Source organism: Tyto alba, unplaced genomic scaffold, assembly GCF_018691265.1.
Source record: "Tyto alba isolate M040663 unplaced genomic scaffold, T.alba_DEE_v4.0 Super-Scaffold_13, whole genome shotgun sequence".
Taxonomy (NCBI): domain Eukaryota; kingdom Metazoa; phylum Chordata; class Aves; order Strigiformes; family Tytonidae; genus Tyto; species Tyto alba.
Window position 1 is genome coordinate 7,829,764 of NW_024881275.1, and position 17,693 is coordinate 7,847,456.

At 37.9% G+C, this 17,693-nt stretch overlaps 1 protein-coding gene across 5 annotated transcripts in view; it reads left to right on the top strand.

Annotated features, from left to right (window-relative positions):
- SSBP2 (single stranded DNA binding protein 2) overlaps positions 1-17,268 on the top strand; it is a 194,326-nt gene extending 177,058 nt beyond the window's left edge. For all 5 annotated transcript variants that reach the window (XM_042788070.1, XM_042788069.1, XM_042788068.1 and 2 more), the window contains 2 exons: positions 278-376; positions 3,173-17,268. In XM_042788070.1, coding sequence (XP_042644004.1) covers positions 278-376; positions 3,173-3,202 — 129 coding nt within the window. In that variant the 3' untranslated portion in view covers positions 3,203-17,268. The remainder of the gene's footprint in view (positions 1-277; positions 377-3,172) is intronic.
- Positions 17,269-17,693: the final 425 nt, after the last annotated feature.

Sequence of the window (17,693 nt, forward strand, 5' to 3'; positions counted from 1 at the left end):
GGAGAAGATGCTGACTATAACCTGAAAACAAGAATTGCAGGTGAGTAATTCTTGCTTCAGGGAAGAAAACAGTATTTTACAGGCTAAAATTAGTGACTGAATCATGCAGAACCCTTTAGAGGCTTATTTTTCATCTTCAGAAATCCCAGTGCATGTCACAGTGGATCTCAGTGCACTACAGTATCCTGTAGAACGTGCCTTTGGCACACTTGGTGAAGCTGGGAAATGAACTAGAATCTTCAACATTTAATCTGTATTTTAAAATCTTATTTAACAGAATTCTCCCAGTAATATGAGCATGAGTAATCAGCCTGGCACTCCCAGAGATGATGGTGAGATGGGTGGAAACTTCCTAAACCCTTTTCAGAGTGAGAGCGTAAGTATCCCTTTACCTAGGTTTGGTTTGTTTTTTTTTCACTTTGTGAACCTTTGTTTCTATTGTTTTGTTTAAAAAAATAAAAATAACAGCAAGAATGGTTTTGTAGTGTGCTTGTAATACAGTACTCTGCCTTATGTGTTTTATACTAGCTTCTAAAATTAGGGTATTGGTTTGACAAAAAATTGTGCAAAAGACTGCTATAAGTTGAGCTGAAACTGGAAAATGTGGGAGGTGTAGATTTACCGCAGAAACTCTTTTTCTAGTTTAAGAGGTCAGTTGTCAAAGTTAGATCTGTCAAACAGTAATAATTACATCTCACATATTCAGTAATGCACAATGTCAGGCAGCCTAAATACACAGAGTTGACAGATCCTTACATCTGAGTGTTTCAATGTGTGGTTGCCCAACCTTTGACTCCTAAACAATGTGCTTTGCAGGGAATGTCTTTTAGAACAGGATTCACATAGAAGTGTATAATTAGAGCACCAGTAGATTTCATGTTGCAAAGATGCAGTGTGCTATTACAGCTAGAAAAAGCAAAGGTTCCCTCTAGTGTTCATTCTGGGACAAATAATGCTTTTTAATATGGAGAATGCTTGAGGCATCAAAACGTGGTGTAAAATACATTACAAAACAAGACTGTGGTATTTTCATACTCATGTGCCTGGAGCTGGGTTTCTAAATCCACGTTTAGGTTCCTAAATAGGAGTGCCCTGATTTTTCAGAAGTGCTGAGTGACTTCAACACTTCTATTCTTACTGGAAATCACTGCTGCCAGAAGTGAGTGCAACTTCATTAGCTATGCCAGTGGTGAACTTCAACTCTGAAATTATGATGAATAAACAGTTTCTGCTAGATCACAAAACAGTCGAATTGTATGACAAATTTCATGGGAATCAGACATTGGGGTTTTTTGGGTTTGCTTCTTTAGTGAAAAGGAAGAGTTTCTGCATGTTAGCTGTTGGTGTCTTCATAAAGAGGGCACGTGTTCAGATTGTGTGGCGTATTGGAAAAAATGGGTTCGTACACTCCAAAAAGACTTATGTTTCAATATCTGCCAGAAAAACAGTAACCATAGGAGCTCCATTAAATGTAATCCTTGGTCATGGTAATCCTTGACTCCCATTTTGGCATACATTGCCTGTACTGATCAGCAGGCAGGCCAGTTCAGCAAACTAAGGTTATGAAAAGAAGGACATCAGTTGTATTCAAAAGAAAATCAGTTTTCTCAGATGCTTACTAGATTCTAGGTGCTCCTAGATGTTGTTTTCCTATCTGGAAAAACCTGGGATCCAGTTTTCTTAAGGTTTTGCATGAGATGTATGCCTACAAGGCATGCGTTATACATGCCACATGCATTCTAGTCTACTTCTAGGTATTGGTTCCTCTCTAACAAGAGTCACATTGTAGTCCTTGGGAACTGTCTTGCTTTCTGATTCATGTTTTATTACTTGGCTGCTTAGAGTAGGCAGTATTATGAAGTCCTATCTCAAGCAAATTTGCTGTTCAGTTCACCAGGAGTTTTGGCTGGGCATGGGCAACAATGCTTGGCTAATAAGTTAAAAATCACAAACGCCTTTAGATCATCTTTAAATTCCCTGTCCAAAGTGATTACCCAGGTACTTTGGCTCAGATACAAGAAATCGCTTGAACAGATGCTTTGCTTTAAGCATTTCAGCTGGTGTCTCTCTGACTTTGGCTAAAGATAAGCACGTTCTTACTAGCTCTACTGGCTCACTGTGGGAGTGCTCAGCAGGACATGATGGGAGTAAGCCTTAAATCAAACAAACTATCAGAGACATGACAAGGGACAAAATAGACATTACACAAGTGGTCCATTCTATGTAGTTTACATGACAAGGAAGACCCATTCAAAATGTTGTTGCAATTTACTTGGACACTTGGAAGTGGCCAGCTTGAAACTCCAGCTTTGGCAGGATTTTTACTGCATGTCAGGTTTGCAAAGGCAAATTTATATTCCTCTTTCTTATATCAGTTTTCATAATGCTAATACTTCTTGCATTTGAACTCTTTACTCTACTTAGAAGATTCTAGGCCAAATTAACTGTTTCTGCAGTCTGCAATTTTCAATTGAAAAACAAATTAGTTGTATAGATGCGCACTTCTAGGCATTGTGGTGTCCCATTGATTATTGTAATAAAGTGCTGCTAACCTGAGGGCAACTATAACTTGTATATGGGCTGCAGTTCAACTTGTGTTACAATAATAATGTCATGTGGTGATTGAATTTTTGGTTCACATAAAGGAGAATAGCTGCTGATCCTTGATTCAACTTCCCTCCTAGAATTGGTAATAGTGAATAATACAGGCCAAAAACCTAGTTTAATTCTAGTCATACATATCCTTACTCCTTTCTTCCCATAAAGTAATACAAAGCTCTCCAAAATATTTATGTGGTTCAGCTAACCATAATGCAGCTGATCTACTTGAGACTAACCACCTACCTAGCTAAACCGCTCAGTAGCTAACATGGACCAGGAAAAGGCATGGAAAGCATCAGTGAGGTATTGACACCACCCAGGTAACACCAAAACAGTCTTCAAGGGAGTTGGCTTTATCAGCAATACCTGTATTTTTGCATAATGAGAGAAGCATAACAGAAGTTACAATACCACAAATTGAACTACAGCCTTAGCACAGGCCTACAGGACGAATTTAGGAGGAAGTTCAAAGAGCGTGTTGACATTTGAACTCATTGCTGTGGTCCAGAAGTGGTTTTAGTTACCTGAGGGGAAAAAACAGTTGCTAAAATGTGGATTCCTCTTTTTTCAGTACTCCCCTAGCATGACAATGAGTGTGTGATCCGTTAACAAGTCTCGCCATGAAGACCACAATGAGTTGGCCCTCTTCAGAGAGCTACTGCAGAAGAAAATTATTCATCCCAGTGTACAGTTTAACAAAAGGATCTCAGACACAATCAGACCCACCATTTCTTTTTTTCTATCATCTCCCCTGTTTTGTCAAGAAAGTGGGTCCCAAACATGATTGAGACAACTATAAAAAGTGGCGTAACAGAACTGCCCAAGATGGAACTGCAAACAATTGTCTGTGTATGTACATGTGTGGGTTAATGTATATGTATGTGTGTGTGATATAGAAATACACACATACATATATAGACCCACAGGACATTGTAAAATATTATCACATGACATCTTAAGTAGAAATGAGAAGTAGGGACTTTTATTCCATCTTTTTTTTTTTTTTTCACGTTTACATTTTAATTATTAAAATTTGCTTTCCCTCTTCCCTCTTGAACTGTTTTATGTTGCATATATCACTGCTTTATAAGTTATTTTTTAAGGTGAACTCAAATGATAAATTCTTCTGATTTTATAAATGTCTGCCATTATGGATAGGAATAAAATTGCTTGTAAGAGCTTTCATTAACTTGTGTTTGATACCAGTTACCCTGTGAATCACAAACTTTACTGTCTCAAGAAATAGAAGAAAGCTCATCTTAATTTTTTGGAGAAATTTAATAATTTTCACCTACTTTGGTGATTTTTTTTTTATACTTCACCTTTAAAAAAAAAGAAGCACTGAAGGTTATTTTTCTTCTTTAATTGAAGCCTAATATCTGCAATATCTATTTTAAATGGAAGCCTGAATTTGATACAAGCTTCTCAGTTTATATAGAGTACTATAAGGTTACTGTAAGTGAGCTCCAATTGCTATAGAATCTAGCAATAAAGTGTCAGGGCTTCTTCTGCCCTTGGAAATGAGTTTTCTGTTTAGCATGATTTTCCGTAGGGGTAGTTAGTGGAAATACAGTAGAATCCTTACCACCTTTTCTAATAATTTACTATTATGTATGCTTGCCATTTTCAGTAATTCTCAGCTGAATCATAACAATCCATGGTCCCAATTATAAACAGTGTTTCCCAAGCTCATTGAGAAAATCAGGTCACCCTGCTACTTGGTTGTGTATTTTTCACCAGGTCTACCAGAATGAATACCCACAAAACTTTCCAGTAAGCAGTCTTTTTTTAAGCCAAAACAATGGAGTAAACTTTTTAGGACTACTAAACTTGTGAGGGTCTTACCTTCGCCATGAACAGAAGAGGAACAAAGATCTGGGCCATTTTATAAGATCAGCCTGTTAGACATGAAAACTGGGGACAGAATGAAGAAAAGGCATAAGGTCTTAGAGAAAATGCTTCTGTAAGCAATTCTGTGTCTCTTCAGGCAAAGGTCTAAAACTATTATGGTACATTTAGTTCCTAATGACTTTCAGCTCCCCCAAGAAAACAAGTTTTCAGTTGTGTAGTAATCAAAGGGTTGATGATCAACAATGTGGGCACAAAGTGACTGAACAAAAGTTCACGCCACAGGAAAAAAACAAAGTCCCCTCATTGGACTTTGCGTATAGAAGAGCCACTTACATAGAAGGAGCAGTTCTGAGATGTGGTATGTGCATGAAGTCTTACAAGGAGGTTTTTTTCATGAACTTGAGATAAAGAAGCGTATGTAATGGGCTCGTTGTGATGGTAGCTGCACATTATGAGATGGATAAGGAATAGTAAAATCTCTTGGCTCATTTTTATTTACATGTATTATATATATGTAATATTTCATATATAATATATGAAAATAAAAAGGTGTAACACTTTTAACTCTCTTGTTAGGGCTATTCAAAGATTAAACTCTGGGAGGCTTAAAACTGTGTTAAAATATCAAAGCTTTTGGTATTATTACTTTTTAGTAATAATAACTACTTCGATTAGTTATAAACATCCACTAGGTAGTCATTGTATGGTTTGTGGACTTTATTCCCAGTGCTTGTAAAGGTTACATTCATTTGCTTATCTTTGGAAAACACTTTGTGGCTGTCTCAAAAGATGCAAGAAGCCCCTACTATTGACTTGAGTTACAAAAACGCAAAATCAGATCTAATTTCCTCAGACCCTTTGCTGTTGTCACTAATACCACTGGTTTCAGTGGCTATGTCCCCCGTGCACCCCATTTGCTCCCATAAGCACAGCAGAGTGCGGGTGTTCTTGCAGCCTGCATTTGAATCTATATTATCCTTGGCAGACTTCTAAGAAGGACATTAGGACTCTTTTATGCCCAGATTCAGCCAGATGATGTCACTGCGACTGGACTAAGATAGATATGGGCTTGTCTGCCTTATGCATCAAGTGCCAAAGCCCATTCACGCACCAGATAAGTGTGCCCTCGAGCGAGCTGTTGAACCGCTGGGTGCCCCCGGGGTCTGTTCTTCATCTCCAGGGGAGCCCCTCCGCTGTCCCAGCCAAGCGGGGCTCCCGCAGGCAAGTCCAGCGGGCATCCCTGAGGGCTCTCCTACAAGACAAGAGTGTGTGCTGCTGCTGAAGCTTCCTGCTGTGGCAAAATTAAGCAGAATCGGGGCTTCGTATTAATCAGAGGCTTGATTAGGTTTTTTTTTTTTTCCTTTCTGAATTTGGCATTATCTGCAATATTTTAGTTTATAGGTACCTGTTAAGGATGAGAGTCTCACCATTAAATTAAACCTGTGCAAAGACAGCCCTTGAATGAAACTGTCAACACATATTGAATATCATTATCAAAATATGTTATCCTAATTTATATACAAGAGCATAACATCCTTTCAGGCGCATAACTTCTGTAGTCCTTTCAAACTCCCTTCTATACAATTTTTCTTACTGCCAGCATATCTTTGTTTCTCCTTTCCATTTGTTTTCCAAAACGTTTATCTTATTAAACATTGTTGTGCTGATCCTGCAACATTAATATCTGTAAATATATTCCTGGCTTCAAAACGAGCAGGATCAGGCCCTGATTCCTGTAGCCTGTCTTTCTGTGCCCTGATCTTGCAAGTTACTAGGTATGTTCAGCATTTCTCATACCTACATAGCCCCACAGACAGCTGGAATAAAACATGTGCAAGCTTGCAAAATTTTAGATCTGGAAGATCTGCTTGAATACTCACTGCATATCTTACTATTAGAATTTTAATCAGATATAAGGAAACCTAATCATCTTGCTTTCTGTAGGGAATGCTTCCATCCCTGTGCTTACATACATGAGTAAAGTTACTTACAAATGCATTGGTAAGATCAGGTGATAATAACCATACATAGGTTCTGCAGCTGAACCATTAGAAAACAATCTTATGTGCTAAATACTCAGCTTTAAAATCATAAGTATCCTTTTGTGTTGTTTTCTTTAAAAATATGCGTAGAGCTTTTTGCTTGTTCATTGGCTTTCTTTCCTTTGCTTATAAATCCTTTTAGGATTTTCATCATATCTAGAGTATTAATGTGAAAAAAAAGACTATCTCCAAGCACTGACTTTTCACTCCTACTTATGTTTCTAATGCACTAGATGCCAGTGTGTAATGGAACTGCTGTTTGTATCTGTCCTTATGCAACAGCACTATCGATAATGTCAGAACTTGTCTGGCTCTGGGAGGAATTTTATTTTAAGTGGTGCAGGATATTTTTTCCACACTGGGTTTTCAGATACATTTCTCTCTTTAATATAGAAATAAATGGATCGTGATTCCCTAAATGGGTCTTTCAGATATGGTTAAAGTAAGGCTTTTCAAAAACAGTACCAGAAACAGGGAGTAGTGGAACTCTCATACTGTGAGAACTCTGCCAAATATTCTGGCCTTGCAGAAATCAGCTGAAATTGGGATTCACTTGTGATTTTTCACAGTGAAACCAGTATTTTACCTGCTGCTTAAACCTATGAAAAGAAGTATTTGTACCCATATTTTATCTCCATGTCTAAGACTTGTATAAGCACAAACATGGTTTAGGACAAGGAGGAAGCTGTGTAAGTCACATGTAAAGCATGTGGCCTGATGTGTGCATTTAAAAAGTACCTGGATATTTGCATCTATGGGTTGCATTATTTTCTTAATTGCTTGAGCATAAGGAAGAACTGTAGTTGCACTGTGTATTCCCCCCTCCACTGTAGAGTGAGTTTGTTGCATGTAAAAAACATGGCAATAACCTCGAGTGGAGACTTTGCCTCACCATGTGCTGCCCAGTGACATAAATGTGTCTTGGCTTGACTCGGAGGCATCTCATTGTGACAGTCCCCAGATCGGACGGTCGCCCATCAGCCTGTCTCTGAGGCCACATTTGCCATTTTTTATTTGGAAGCCTTCTGGTTGCTGAGCCCAGACCACCAATGGGTCACGTATTCAGACACAACTTTCAGATTTACCAGCCTGCTCCCCTTAATATAGGATTAAATGCCCCATGTCCCAGAACATCCAGCTGTTGGGAATATGCAATGAGAAATATGTGAGCTAATTATTTATTTTAAGTAGTTCAGATTGGGAGGAAGTGAGTACAGTCTTCTTTATGGATAGCAGTTCATGCATTAGAAAGACAGCTTCTTGAACTGGCTAAAAATCATTTTAATTTTCCCCTGTTCTGTGGTTAGCAAATGAAATACTGCATGTAAAGATGATTTGGAGTTAGATGGGTAATTCATTGAGAGACCATCTGCTACAATATTCAGTGTTGAACATTTTGTTCTTTTTTCCCTTTACTAGTCAAAGTGAATTTTGAGCTGATACATGTTTCACCAATTTCTATTTCTCAGGTTAGTTAGTTAACTTTAAATGTTATCTTCTGTTCCTAATCAGCTCTGATACTTTGTGATTGTTGTGGTTGCTAAATATGGACAGGGTTCTTCAAGATTTGACCCCACAAATATGCATTTGGAGAATGTAAAATAGAACTTAACAATGTAAAAGAAAAGATCAGTACAGGTAAATTTATTTTTCTTTACTTCATTGTAAATTATAATATAACCAAGGCTCCTGTCCCAAACATGCTTGGGTTTGGTTAGGCCCTAAGGATGGGAATCCTGACAAAGCACATCTTTCAAATAAACCCCAAAAAACTATTTCAACAGTGACAGCTCATTTCTCTTCTAACTGATCACACCAAGGATCTAATTCGGGATTTAATGATACAAAACAACTATAAAAATTCAGTACACTCAGATAAATGAGTTAGATTTAAATTTTAGTGTGTGCAGCTTCCTCTACTTTCCAGACATTATTGGCTCAGTCCTGTAAGCTGCTGCTGCTCATGCCACTTGTCCTTCTCAAACTTTGATAAAACCACTCAAATAAGATCATTTTTTTTTGTAGGATTTCACCCTGATTTGTGTGAAATATATCATTGATTTGGCAGATATATAAATCGAGTAAGTAGAGCAAAATACAGAGGGTCTGATGAAATTACCAAAATGATGTTTCAACCTGAAAAACAAAAAAAAAAGTCCTTAGGTAAAATACTGCTTTGAATGCATGCATGCAAATTGTTTGTCAGTGTTGTTATCTTGGAAACAAATTACAGTAACTAATTTAGAGAAAATAATTGATCATCTACTCAGCACATTAAAACTCTGATCCTGCAAATACATTCAGATTTGTTTGAAATTAAGCCAGCATGTAGTTAATTTTAAACAGATTTAAGAATACAAGTAGTATCATTCCAGAAACTGGGACTGCTAATATGCTAAAACCATGCTTGAGCATGGACAGTCTAGAAGCTCAAATTAAGTCTTCCCTAAACAGACATTATTTTAAAAATTTTACCAGTGCAGGAATATGTTTATGTATCTAGTATTGATATGCAGAACAGATTTGGCTTTCTTCTGTTTCTTATTTTATTAGACCATTGTTCACTATTACATGAAGTATTTTTGTGAACTTGTCCTTCCATCTTGTTTTCAATTGTGCAGCCATAGTTTCCCTCAACATAGCTAACAGCTTTGCAATTTTAGTCCAAACTTACGTTTGGTCGCTGTTCTCCATTTAAGCTTGAATTGTGTAAGAAAGCCTCTCATGTAATGGGAAAACTTGCCATAAAAATGTATAAAGGTTTTAATGGGTACATGTTCTAACATTTAATAAAAATGCAATTTTCAGTTATAATTTGAAATGGTCACTTTCTAGCCACTCTTTAATTTCACTGTGCAAAAGAAATTGAGAAAACAAATTACCTTATTTATTTATTTATTTTAATTCAGCATCATAAATATTTGCTGAAATGTATGATTTTGGGGAGATCAAATCAAAACAAGATTTACTATGTAGTTGTTATGAATAATACAGCTGGACTTTATGTTGAAAGCTCCTTCCACATCCCCCAAAGTGGATTACCTAACATCTGATATGTATGATTTTGTAAGAGCCTAACTCACAAGTAGTCATTTCGTTTGTCTACTCCATGTTTTCACTGTATCTTGTGGATGATTCAGTGTGCCCCTTAACTGTGCAGGGTTCTGTGGTTGTATCTCTCAGAAGAGTAACTGAGTGGTCAAACAGGCTTGTTCACAGGGTCTGGTAATTAAGGATTGGATAATATATCCACCAGGTGTGCGCTCAGAAACACGGTATTTGTACGCTACCTCGCTGTTCTCTTGAGAACTTGTACAATTCTTGCAGTTAGGTCTGGGGCTCCCTTAAGATTTTACAATGCCTGGACAAGATGCTTAATTTTGCTAAGAGAAAATTCTGGCAGTTTAAGCACCAGTTTTCATAGAGAATCAGCACAAAACATGGGGATTTTGCAAGGTGATGCATTTTCGCAATACCCTGGCTATACGAGGAAATAGACCATACAATTTAGAAGTTTGGTCTGTTACAGAGATATATACAGTTCCTCAGATTAGGAGGGAATTTTAACAATAACTGTGACCAAACCTATATTTGTCCCTATAGAGTGAAATCATCAGTAATCGCTTCTGATGTGAAGTTTTATTGCTATGGAACAAGTGCTCCGATCCTTGAGGAGCCATATTATCAACTGGATGAACTGGATATTTGTTGGCTTTATTTTTGTTGTTTAACCTTCATGGTTTTTTCTCTCTCATCTGGATTTTCCCATTAAATGTATTGTGTCAGATCTTTGCACAAAAATAAGAACAATTTGCCCAATAAACATACAGAAAGTTGTTCACATCTGTAACTAGAGCCCTACTATAGAATGTTTATTTCATTAGTGACACTGAGTGTAACAACAAATAAGTGGCAGTGCAATATCCTGCAAGTTCTCACTGACAAGGTTAGGAAAGTTAGCATCTCACAGACTCATTCGCACAGTAGATGAGATGATTTCTAACAATGATATAAAATAGCTTGAAACAAAAGCTGATGTTTGCCATGCAGACTGGAGGAAAATAAAATCCAAATAGAGCGTATTTAATTGAAGTAGAAATTTACTAAACCTATAATTTACTAGAAAAGTTTGAAAAGTATGTTACTGATAACAAGCTTGTTGGCAGCAAAACTGTTAGGTAGGATTCAGTAGCTGCAGTCTTTTTTAATGCAGAGGTGCATGCTGCAGAGTCTGTAATCCCCCGCAGAGAGGTTGTGTTTCTTGATCTTGACAGGTTGTGGACCAGGGACTACGATATCCATGGGCTGCACCTTTTGTTACAGATGAGCAAAGTGCAGGTGCCCTTCCAGCAGATGTCAAAGTCCTTCTCTAACAGGAGCACAGAGCACATCCAACAGTTTAGCGGGAAAGAAAAGCAGTGTTTGCTAAATTGCTATCTATAAATATGATCTTCAAAAGCAGGTATAAGCTGTTCCCCAGTCTATTTTCATATTTCTGATTAACTCCTAGTTTTGATTTGATTTAGATTAATGGTTAAGAAAGAGAATATAAATTCCTAACCTGGGGCTGAAGTAGAAGATGGAGCTTTCTGTTAGTTGAGAATCAAGTAAATTCTTTTTTCTTTTTTGTTTAGGACGAAAAGCATTCATACAGTAAACTTTTTTGCCTGCTAGTGGCTATTTGCGAAGTGTAAATCAAAATGCTGCATATGCTTTGAGATCAATTTTGAGGGCTTTTATTTTGGTGATAAGTGTCCCCTTGCAAAAATGTTGCAGTTCATCTATTTTGTGCATGTTTGCCTAAAACAACAAAAACAAATCAATTTTTTTTCTGGATTGCTGTACACGCATCTAGCAAACACTTGTTTCTGGTGAGGAGAGGAGGAAGATTTGATAGCTGGTGCGTTACCATATCTATGTGAAATACTTAAAGCATTGGTAAACTTGTCAACTTTGTTCACATTGCACAAGATACTTGTGTAGTCTACTGCTGGCATTATAATCTCAGTGATCCATGCATATTCTGTAAATTCCTGTAGGTTTTGTGTAAGAAACCTTGTCACCATTGCTTACTACTGTAAATTCTTGTCTTGAAGCAAGAGGTGGCTTTTGATTGTAGAGCTATGTGTATTATATACTACAACAGTACTTGTTCTGTCCTCAAAACTTGCTGTTCACATATAGTTAAAGCTTTGTTAAGCACGCTTAGGGGTTTCAGAATTTATTTCAAACAACAGATACATAAGCCCTCTGCAGGAATATTAACTGTAAGAGAATTCAACCCAGTTCATACCCTTCTGGGGAGCTTGGGGTTGGATTTGAGCAGGCAACAGGCCGCTGCAGTTTAGCACGTCTCGTGGCTCCGCGCCGGGTTCGCAGCGTACGCCGTCCCACTGCAGGCGCCTGCAGGCCCGAGGGGTCGGACCCTGTGCAGGGAACAGGAGGGAAAGTCTCTCCTCTTGCTGCCCCCCAGCCAACACACCACAGCAGACTGTCGCAGGGAGACCCGCCAGCCTGCAGGTTTTCTTGCAGTATGTGAGCAAAGACATTTTCGCTTTTCCTCTGGTGTCATTTGTTTTTTTTTTCCCAAAAATGTCCGCATCGGTGCCAGGGCAGAAACCCATCTCTAAGGGTATGCAGGGGGTAGAGCGCTGCCTCTGTATTGTGTCCTCGTCCCCAGCTACCACAGGCTTCATGTGAGACAGTGCTTTAAGGAGAATTTAATTATTTGTCTGTTTATTGAGACAGAAAAGTAATCTGAATTATTGAACTCCAGATTCTTTTTTAATTAGTATTTTACGATACACAACAAAGACCTGAAAATGTATGTGTGTTCTTTGCTGGTTTCTGACGTCAGAAATTTAAATCCTATCTAGACTGAAAGACAATGATGGGAAAAGTGAAAAAGCTGGGAAAGTTGAAGTGTATTCTCACTTGGATTATTTTAAATTCTGTGTTTTATTTGTTTTTAATGATAGTTTAAATGTCTAGGTTAATCTTTGGAATAAAGGCAGTCTTTGCTAGTGACCTTGCACCTTCACCCCTTCACGTAAAACTTTGAGTACTTGCAATAAATGTTCCTCACACTTCCAAGCCAATCTGTAGATAAGTTCCCTATATTTCTAAGGTTAAAAAAAAAAAAAAAAAAAATGTTTCTACAGATTGCTTCAGCCCTTTGCAAAGAACAACAGGGTAATCCCAGTCCCTTATTCCCAAGTATCTGCAGGTCACATATTTAAACAATTAAGCAAGTGTGTTTTAGACAAAGGATGACTTTGAACATTATAAATGAACCCAATGTTCAAACTCCACTCTTTGGAAGTAAAGAAAACCTCAGTAATTTTCCAAACCAGCAAGAATTAAATTTGTGCATATAAATATTATTGTAGAAAATACCTGCCAAACTTGATATTGCCTCTGACCTTAAGCATTAATGTTGATAATATTGGGGATCTCACAAAAGTTGTGTATTTCAGAACAGCTGTATTTCTCCTCAGTGTGTGCTTCATCTTCATTACTGATGCTACCACAAAGACCCCATCCATGCCATACTGAAAGAGTTCAAAAGCATGGTGATACAGAATTCCCACAGCATCATAAATACGTGGACATGTGTGAGTGTTGTGTTGAGTCATCACTCCAACTGCAAGCTTCTCCTTGTGTGTAACTTTAAAAAGCAGCCTCTGGGATGGTTTCAGAAGGGCGGTAGTCTGTGCTGATGAGAGATCCAGCATACTGCCTGCCAGTGATCCTTTTCCAAATGCTTTAGGATCTTGCTTTAGGGGATCATAACCATCCCAGCTGCAGCCCTTGGGAGGAGTTGTACCACAGATACATCTTTGTTTGAAGCCCTTAGACTGTGTCAGAAAACAGACCTGCCCCTGAAGGCTTCCCTTCTTTCAAAATCCTTTTTGAAACATACAGCTGTTTTCCACAGCTGTTGGAAGTGCTGAGAGGTTTGGAGGTGTTGGCTCTGTTGTACCAAAATACAACCCTCTGTGCATTTGTCTGTTGCAAGAGCCTCCCCTCAGAGAATGCCTCTGACAGCTGGTGTAGCACAGCTGTGGGAATCCAGTGTTTGGAGAAGCCGCCTTGTCTAAGGACCAAACAAAGGAAACATGGTCATAAAATCAAGCCTCACTGTTTTATCTTTAAAAAATTCCTTGCAAGACTGGGGAGCTGTGAAGACACGGATTGTGTGGGTCACTGACCACAAAGCGTACCTGGGTTGGAGCCTCAGACAAGGCTTTTGCAGACCTTGTTTTGTAATGGTAGTACTGTACCACCATATCAGACTTGTTTCTGCTCCATGCTGTGTCCTGATTCATCCTACTCTAATTTTAGCTGCCTAAAAATTACCAGCCCAGGTCTTTTCTGTAAGTCAGAGGAGGGACAGAAGTGGAAGATTGTTCTATGGCATCACTTGCCCTCTCCACTGATGAATCCTTCATGCTTTTAAAGGCCTACAGTTAGGTGGAATGAATCCAACGGTTTTTATTTAGTTTCACATCCCTGTACACAAAAGTGTATTTATTTGAGCCTGGTATGAGCGAGAATAATGCAGCTCCTAAGAACCTGAATCTGAGTGGCTTCCAGATGAGTTTCTGAATCCTTCAATCTCAAACATGAGATTTCTGCTCTGTAGTTGCTATTTTCTTCATCTTTACTTCCTTCTTTATAAACAGGTGTAATTTTAATTAACTTGTTTGAACATTTGTAGGTTCACACCAGCGTAGAAATCCTCACCTTTATTTGTTAAGCAGGCTCGTTTGCTCTTTGCCTGCACTGATTAATTCATTGAAAGCAACACATGGAGAAACCGTTGCATAGGTGAATCAGCACCAGCAATAGCATATGCTGCTTTTAGATTCAGCTGTGAGGTTGTAACTAAGATATTAATAATGTTCATACTTTCTAGGGATGGCTAAGGATTCCTTTCCTGAGAGCTTTAAATAATAAATCTAGGAGCTCCTAATTTAGGATTGTGAAGATACAGGTAGTAATGCCAGTTTATGGTTTGGTTTTTGTTTTGTTTTTCTTTGGTTTTTAACTTGAAGAAAATGTACGTGATTTCACATGCTGGTTGAAGATGAGGAAAGTATCTGGTTTCAGATAGACCAGACCTTTGCAGACAGCGTTGCTGTGGATTAGGAAAGCCCATTTATAGCAGGTTCTATCTCAGGCTTGAACCATACACCTACCTTATCCCAGTTCAACTTGATATCCTTCTTCATCAGCTGCTGGTACAAAATCATAACAGCAGTTGTACCAATTCTTGTAGTGAGCCGAGGAACAGCTGAAATTTAGAAGTGCAAATGTTGTAATGTGCACTTTTTCACTTTCATGAAGTGTCCACATTCTCACAGCTGGGCCTGAGACAGCAGCTGCCTGTTCATCACACCAAAGCGGTTGTCATTTTTTTGTGATCTTAACAGGAGCAGTATTGATACATCTGCTTTATTTCCCGAGTTGCGAGTCATCCAGTGTTGAAAATGGTATGCACCTCGTGTGTAGCTATGAATAGAAAAATTGAGACTTTTTTTTTTTTATGATTTGCTAGTACAATCACTGCTCTGCTGTCCAATATTTTGAGTGCCAAACTGAACCCAAATGTTATCTTCACAGATTATCTTAGCCTCATCTCTGCATGAAAATGGCTATGAATTTCCAGTTGCTGTTTCTGGGTTCTCAGTGAATTCTGGGCCAAAGGTAAAACAGTTGCAGTGAGAAAAATTGCTGTGGCAGCCACGTACTGACAACTTCTCAGATCCATAAAGCCATTCTGTCTGTTGTCTGACACTCTTCCAGTTTTCTTGGTAAATCACCATGTTCTTGAATATCTTGATGGGTATTGTCAGCGAATGAGGAAAGGTGGACATGCTCACCACCCAGGAAGGGTAGAAATGTAGCAAGTAATGAGTTATCTTCTCCAGCAGTCATTTACTTTTAGTGCTTAACTTTCAATTAACATTTGTATCTTCAGTTATTATGTTATCATTCAGTATCTTGAGGTGGTATGAGCAAAAATACATGAATATATATATTTTACAAGAAATATAGGCTTGTATCGTGCCTTTGTAATTCTCTTCAGCTTCAGTATCTATAAACTACAAGCAGACAAACTTCTTCCCTCTTTTGGGGTGTTCTTTACTACATAGTAGCTGATGGCTTCATTAGTACTGGCTATTTGAGTCTTCTGGGGCTAAGATTTATACTTCCCCAGTTGAAAATGCCATAGTGTTCTCACCAGACCTAAGTACAATGACATATCACTGCAGTGCATGCTGTCTCAGCTTCTTTCTACACGTGCTTGCATGTTGGAAATTTAGAAATGCTGCTGTATAAATTGCTACATTGCTTATCCAATACAGGTGTTTTTCTGCATGCCTTTTTTGCTAAAAAATCCCATTAACTTGAAAGTTAATGATGGCTTGAAAGGGGGTTTTGGAAGCACAAAGGATGCAGGGAGCGACTCTTCAGTAGTTTACAGTCTGCTGTAAATTAATGTCTTCTCAGCAAAGAAATGTAGCATTTTAGCAGTAACTTTTTAGTGAAAACACTGAGCGTGCTTATCACTTGAGATTTTAAGAAAAGTGTCAGACTGTGTAATTGTATCTCATCTAATTTTGACACTTAATCAGTAATATTCAATGAGGTATGAACCTCAGTTTTAGCTACATGTTCATGATATACCAACCAACGCAGAACTGAAAGGTGAACAGCCATGTTTTAGTATCACAGCTACACGAGAAATCACAGTTTTCAAGAGGTTCTGTTTTGATTTTGTTTCTTTATCATTAATACATTTTCGCCGCGGAAGTATTTTTCTATATAGTTACCTGAGGCTTCCTTTCACACCAAAATAGTCTTTAGCCTTCTGCACTGTGAAAGGCAAGCCCTGTGGAGAAACATGGGCTTTGTGCTTGCCCAGCAAATTAGCAGAAATTTCATCCAAGCCATAAAAGCCTCATGTTATTCTGTGTTTATGTAATTAAAGCAATTACGGATAGGAGCTTCAGGAATAAAGAGGTCTCTCTATCCTCCGTTTACTCTCTCTCTGTACTTCACAGGGATGTTGGAGTTCTTTTTTCAAGGCTCAGCTGTGTCTCTAAACCAGTGCAGTCTAAGCGTTGTGTGAGATTCAGTTTATGGAGATAGCTTTGGAGCATGAAAGATTTGATTTGCTTTTGCTAGCAAGGAGTAACGCATGTCCTTGTGGACACGGACACTTGCAAACAAGTCTGATACCGAAAGTAAAAAAAAATCAAGATGGTACCAGTACATCAGGCTCTATACTACAGTGGGGTCTTTAGCTTTTCTCATTTGTATTTTTTTTTTTTTTGCAGGAGAGGAGTTGGGGGGATATTAGATCACATGGGGAATTTTAGATGTATATCACTCAACAATCATTTTATAAAGTCTAACTTCAAAATGCACTATGATTTATTACAAAAATATATTTTCTTCTGTTTGCTGACATGGTTGTTCCATTTTGTGATAGGTTAAACTCAGCAGTTAATTTGTTGCACTGCCTAGCTGCATGAATTCATCCAGTGTACATATGTACCTGTGCAGCATTACTTTGGGTTTTGTATTTGAATTTGCAGTATTGATTATTATTTTTGTATTTTACTTTGCCTCTGTTATTGGAATTGTAGTAAACATAATTTATACATATGATTTTACAACTGTTTTGCAACTGAAAAGTCTTCTTTAAATTGTAAAGTTTTATTGATGGATACTCATTAAAATGGTATAAGAATTATATTAACAATTGTTTTGTGTTTTGATGCTCTCTGTACATAAATATATGTCTATTTATCTGTTTAATGGTGCTTGTGTCTTGCAATTTTGGATACATTTTAGAATAAAGTTTCATTTTACAAGAAGTAATTGTATTTTCACAAGGTCTGTCCGAAAAAAACCTTTTTTGTATCAATAACTAGAGTTATGAAAGAAACATACAAATCTCTAAAACATTTATAACTTCAGGCAGTGATACATTTGCTTCAAGAATATAGAAGTATAGTCCAAAAAGGTGCACTGCTATATATTGTAGTTTATTTACTGCAGAAGCTGACATCTATATTTAAAACATTACCAAGAAGATCCATTTTGGAGGTGTGTCCTGCAGCTGCTGACTCCATTGGTAAGAAAAGATGTGTGAAGGTGTTAACAATGTCACGATTACCACATCAG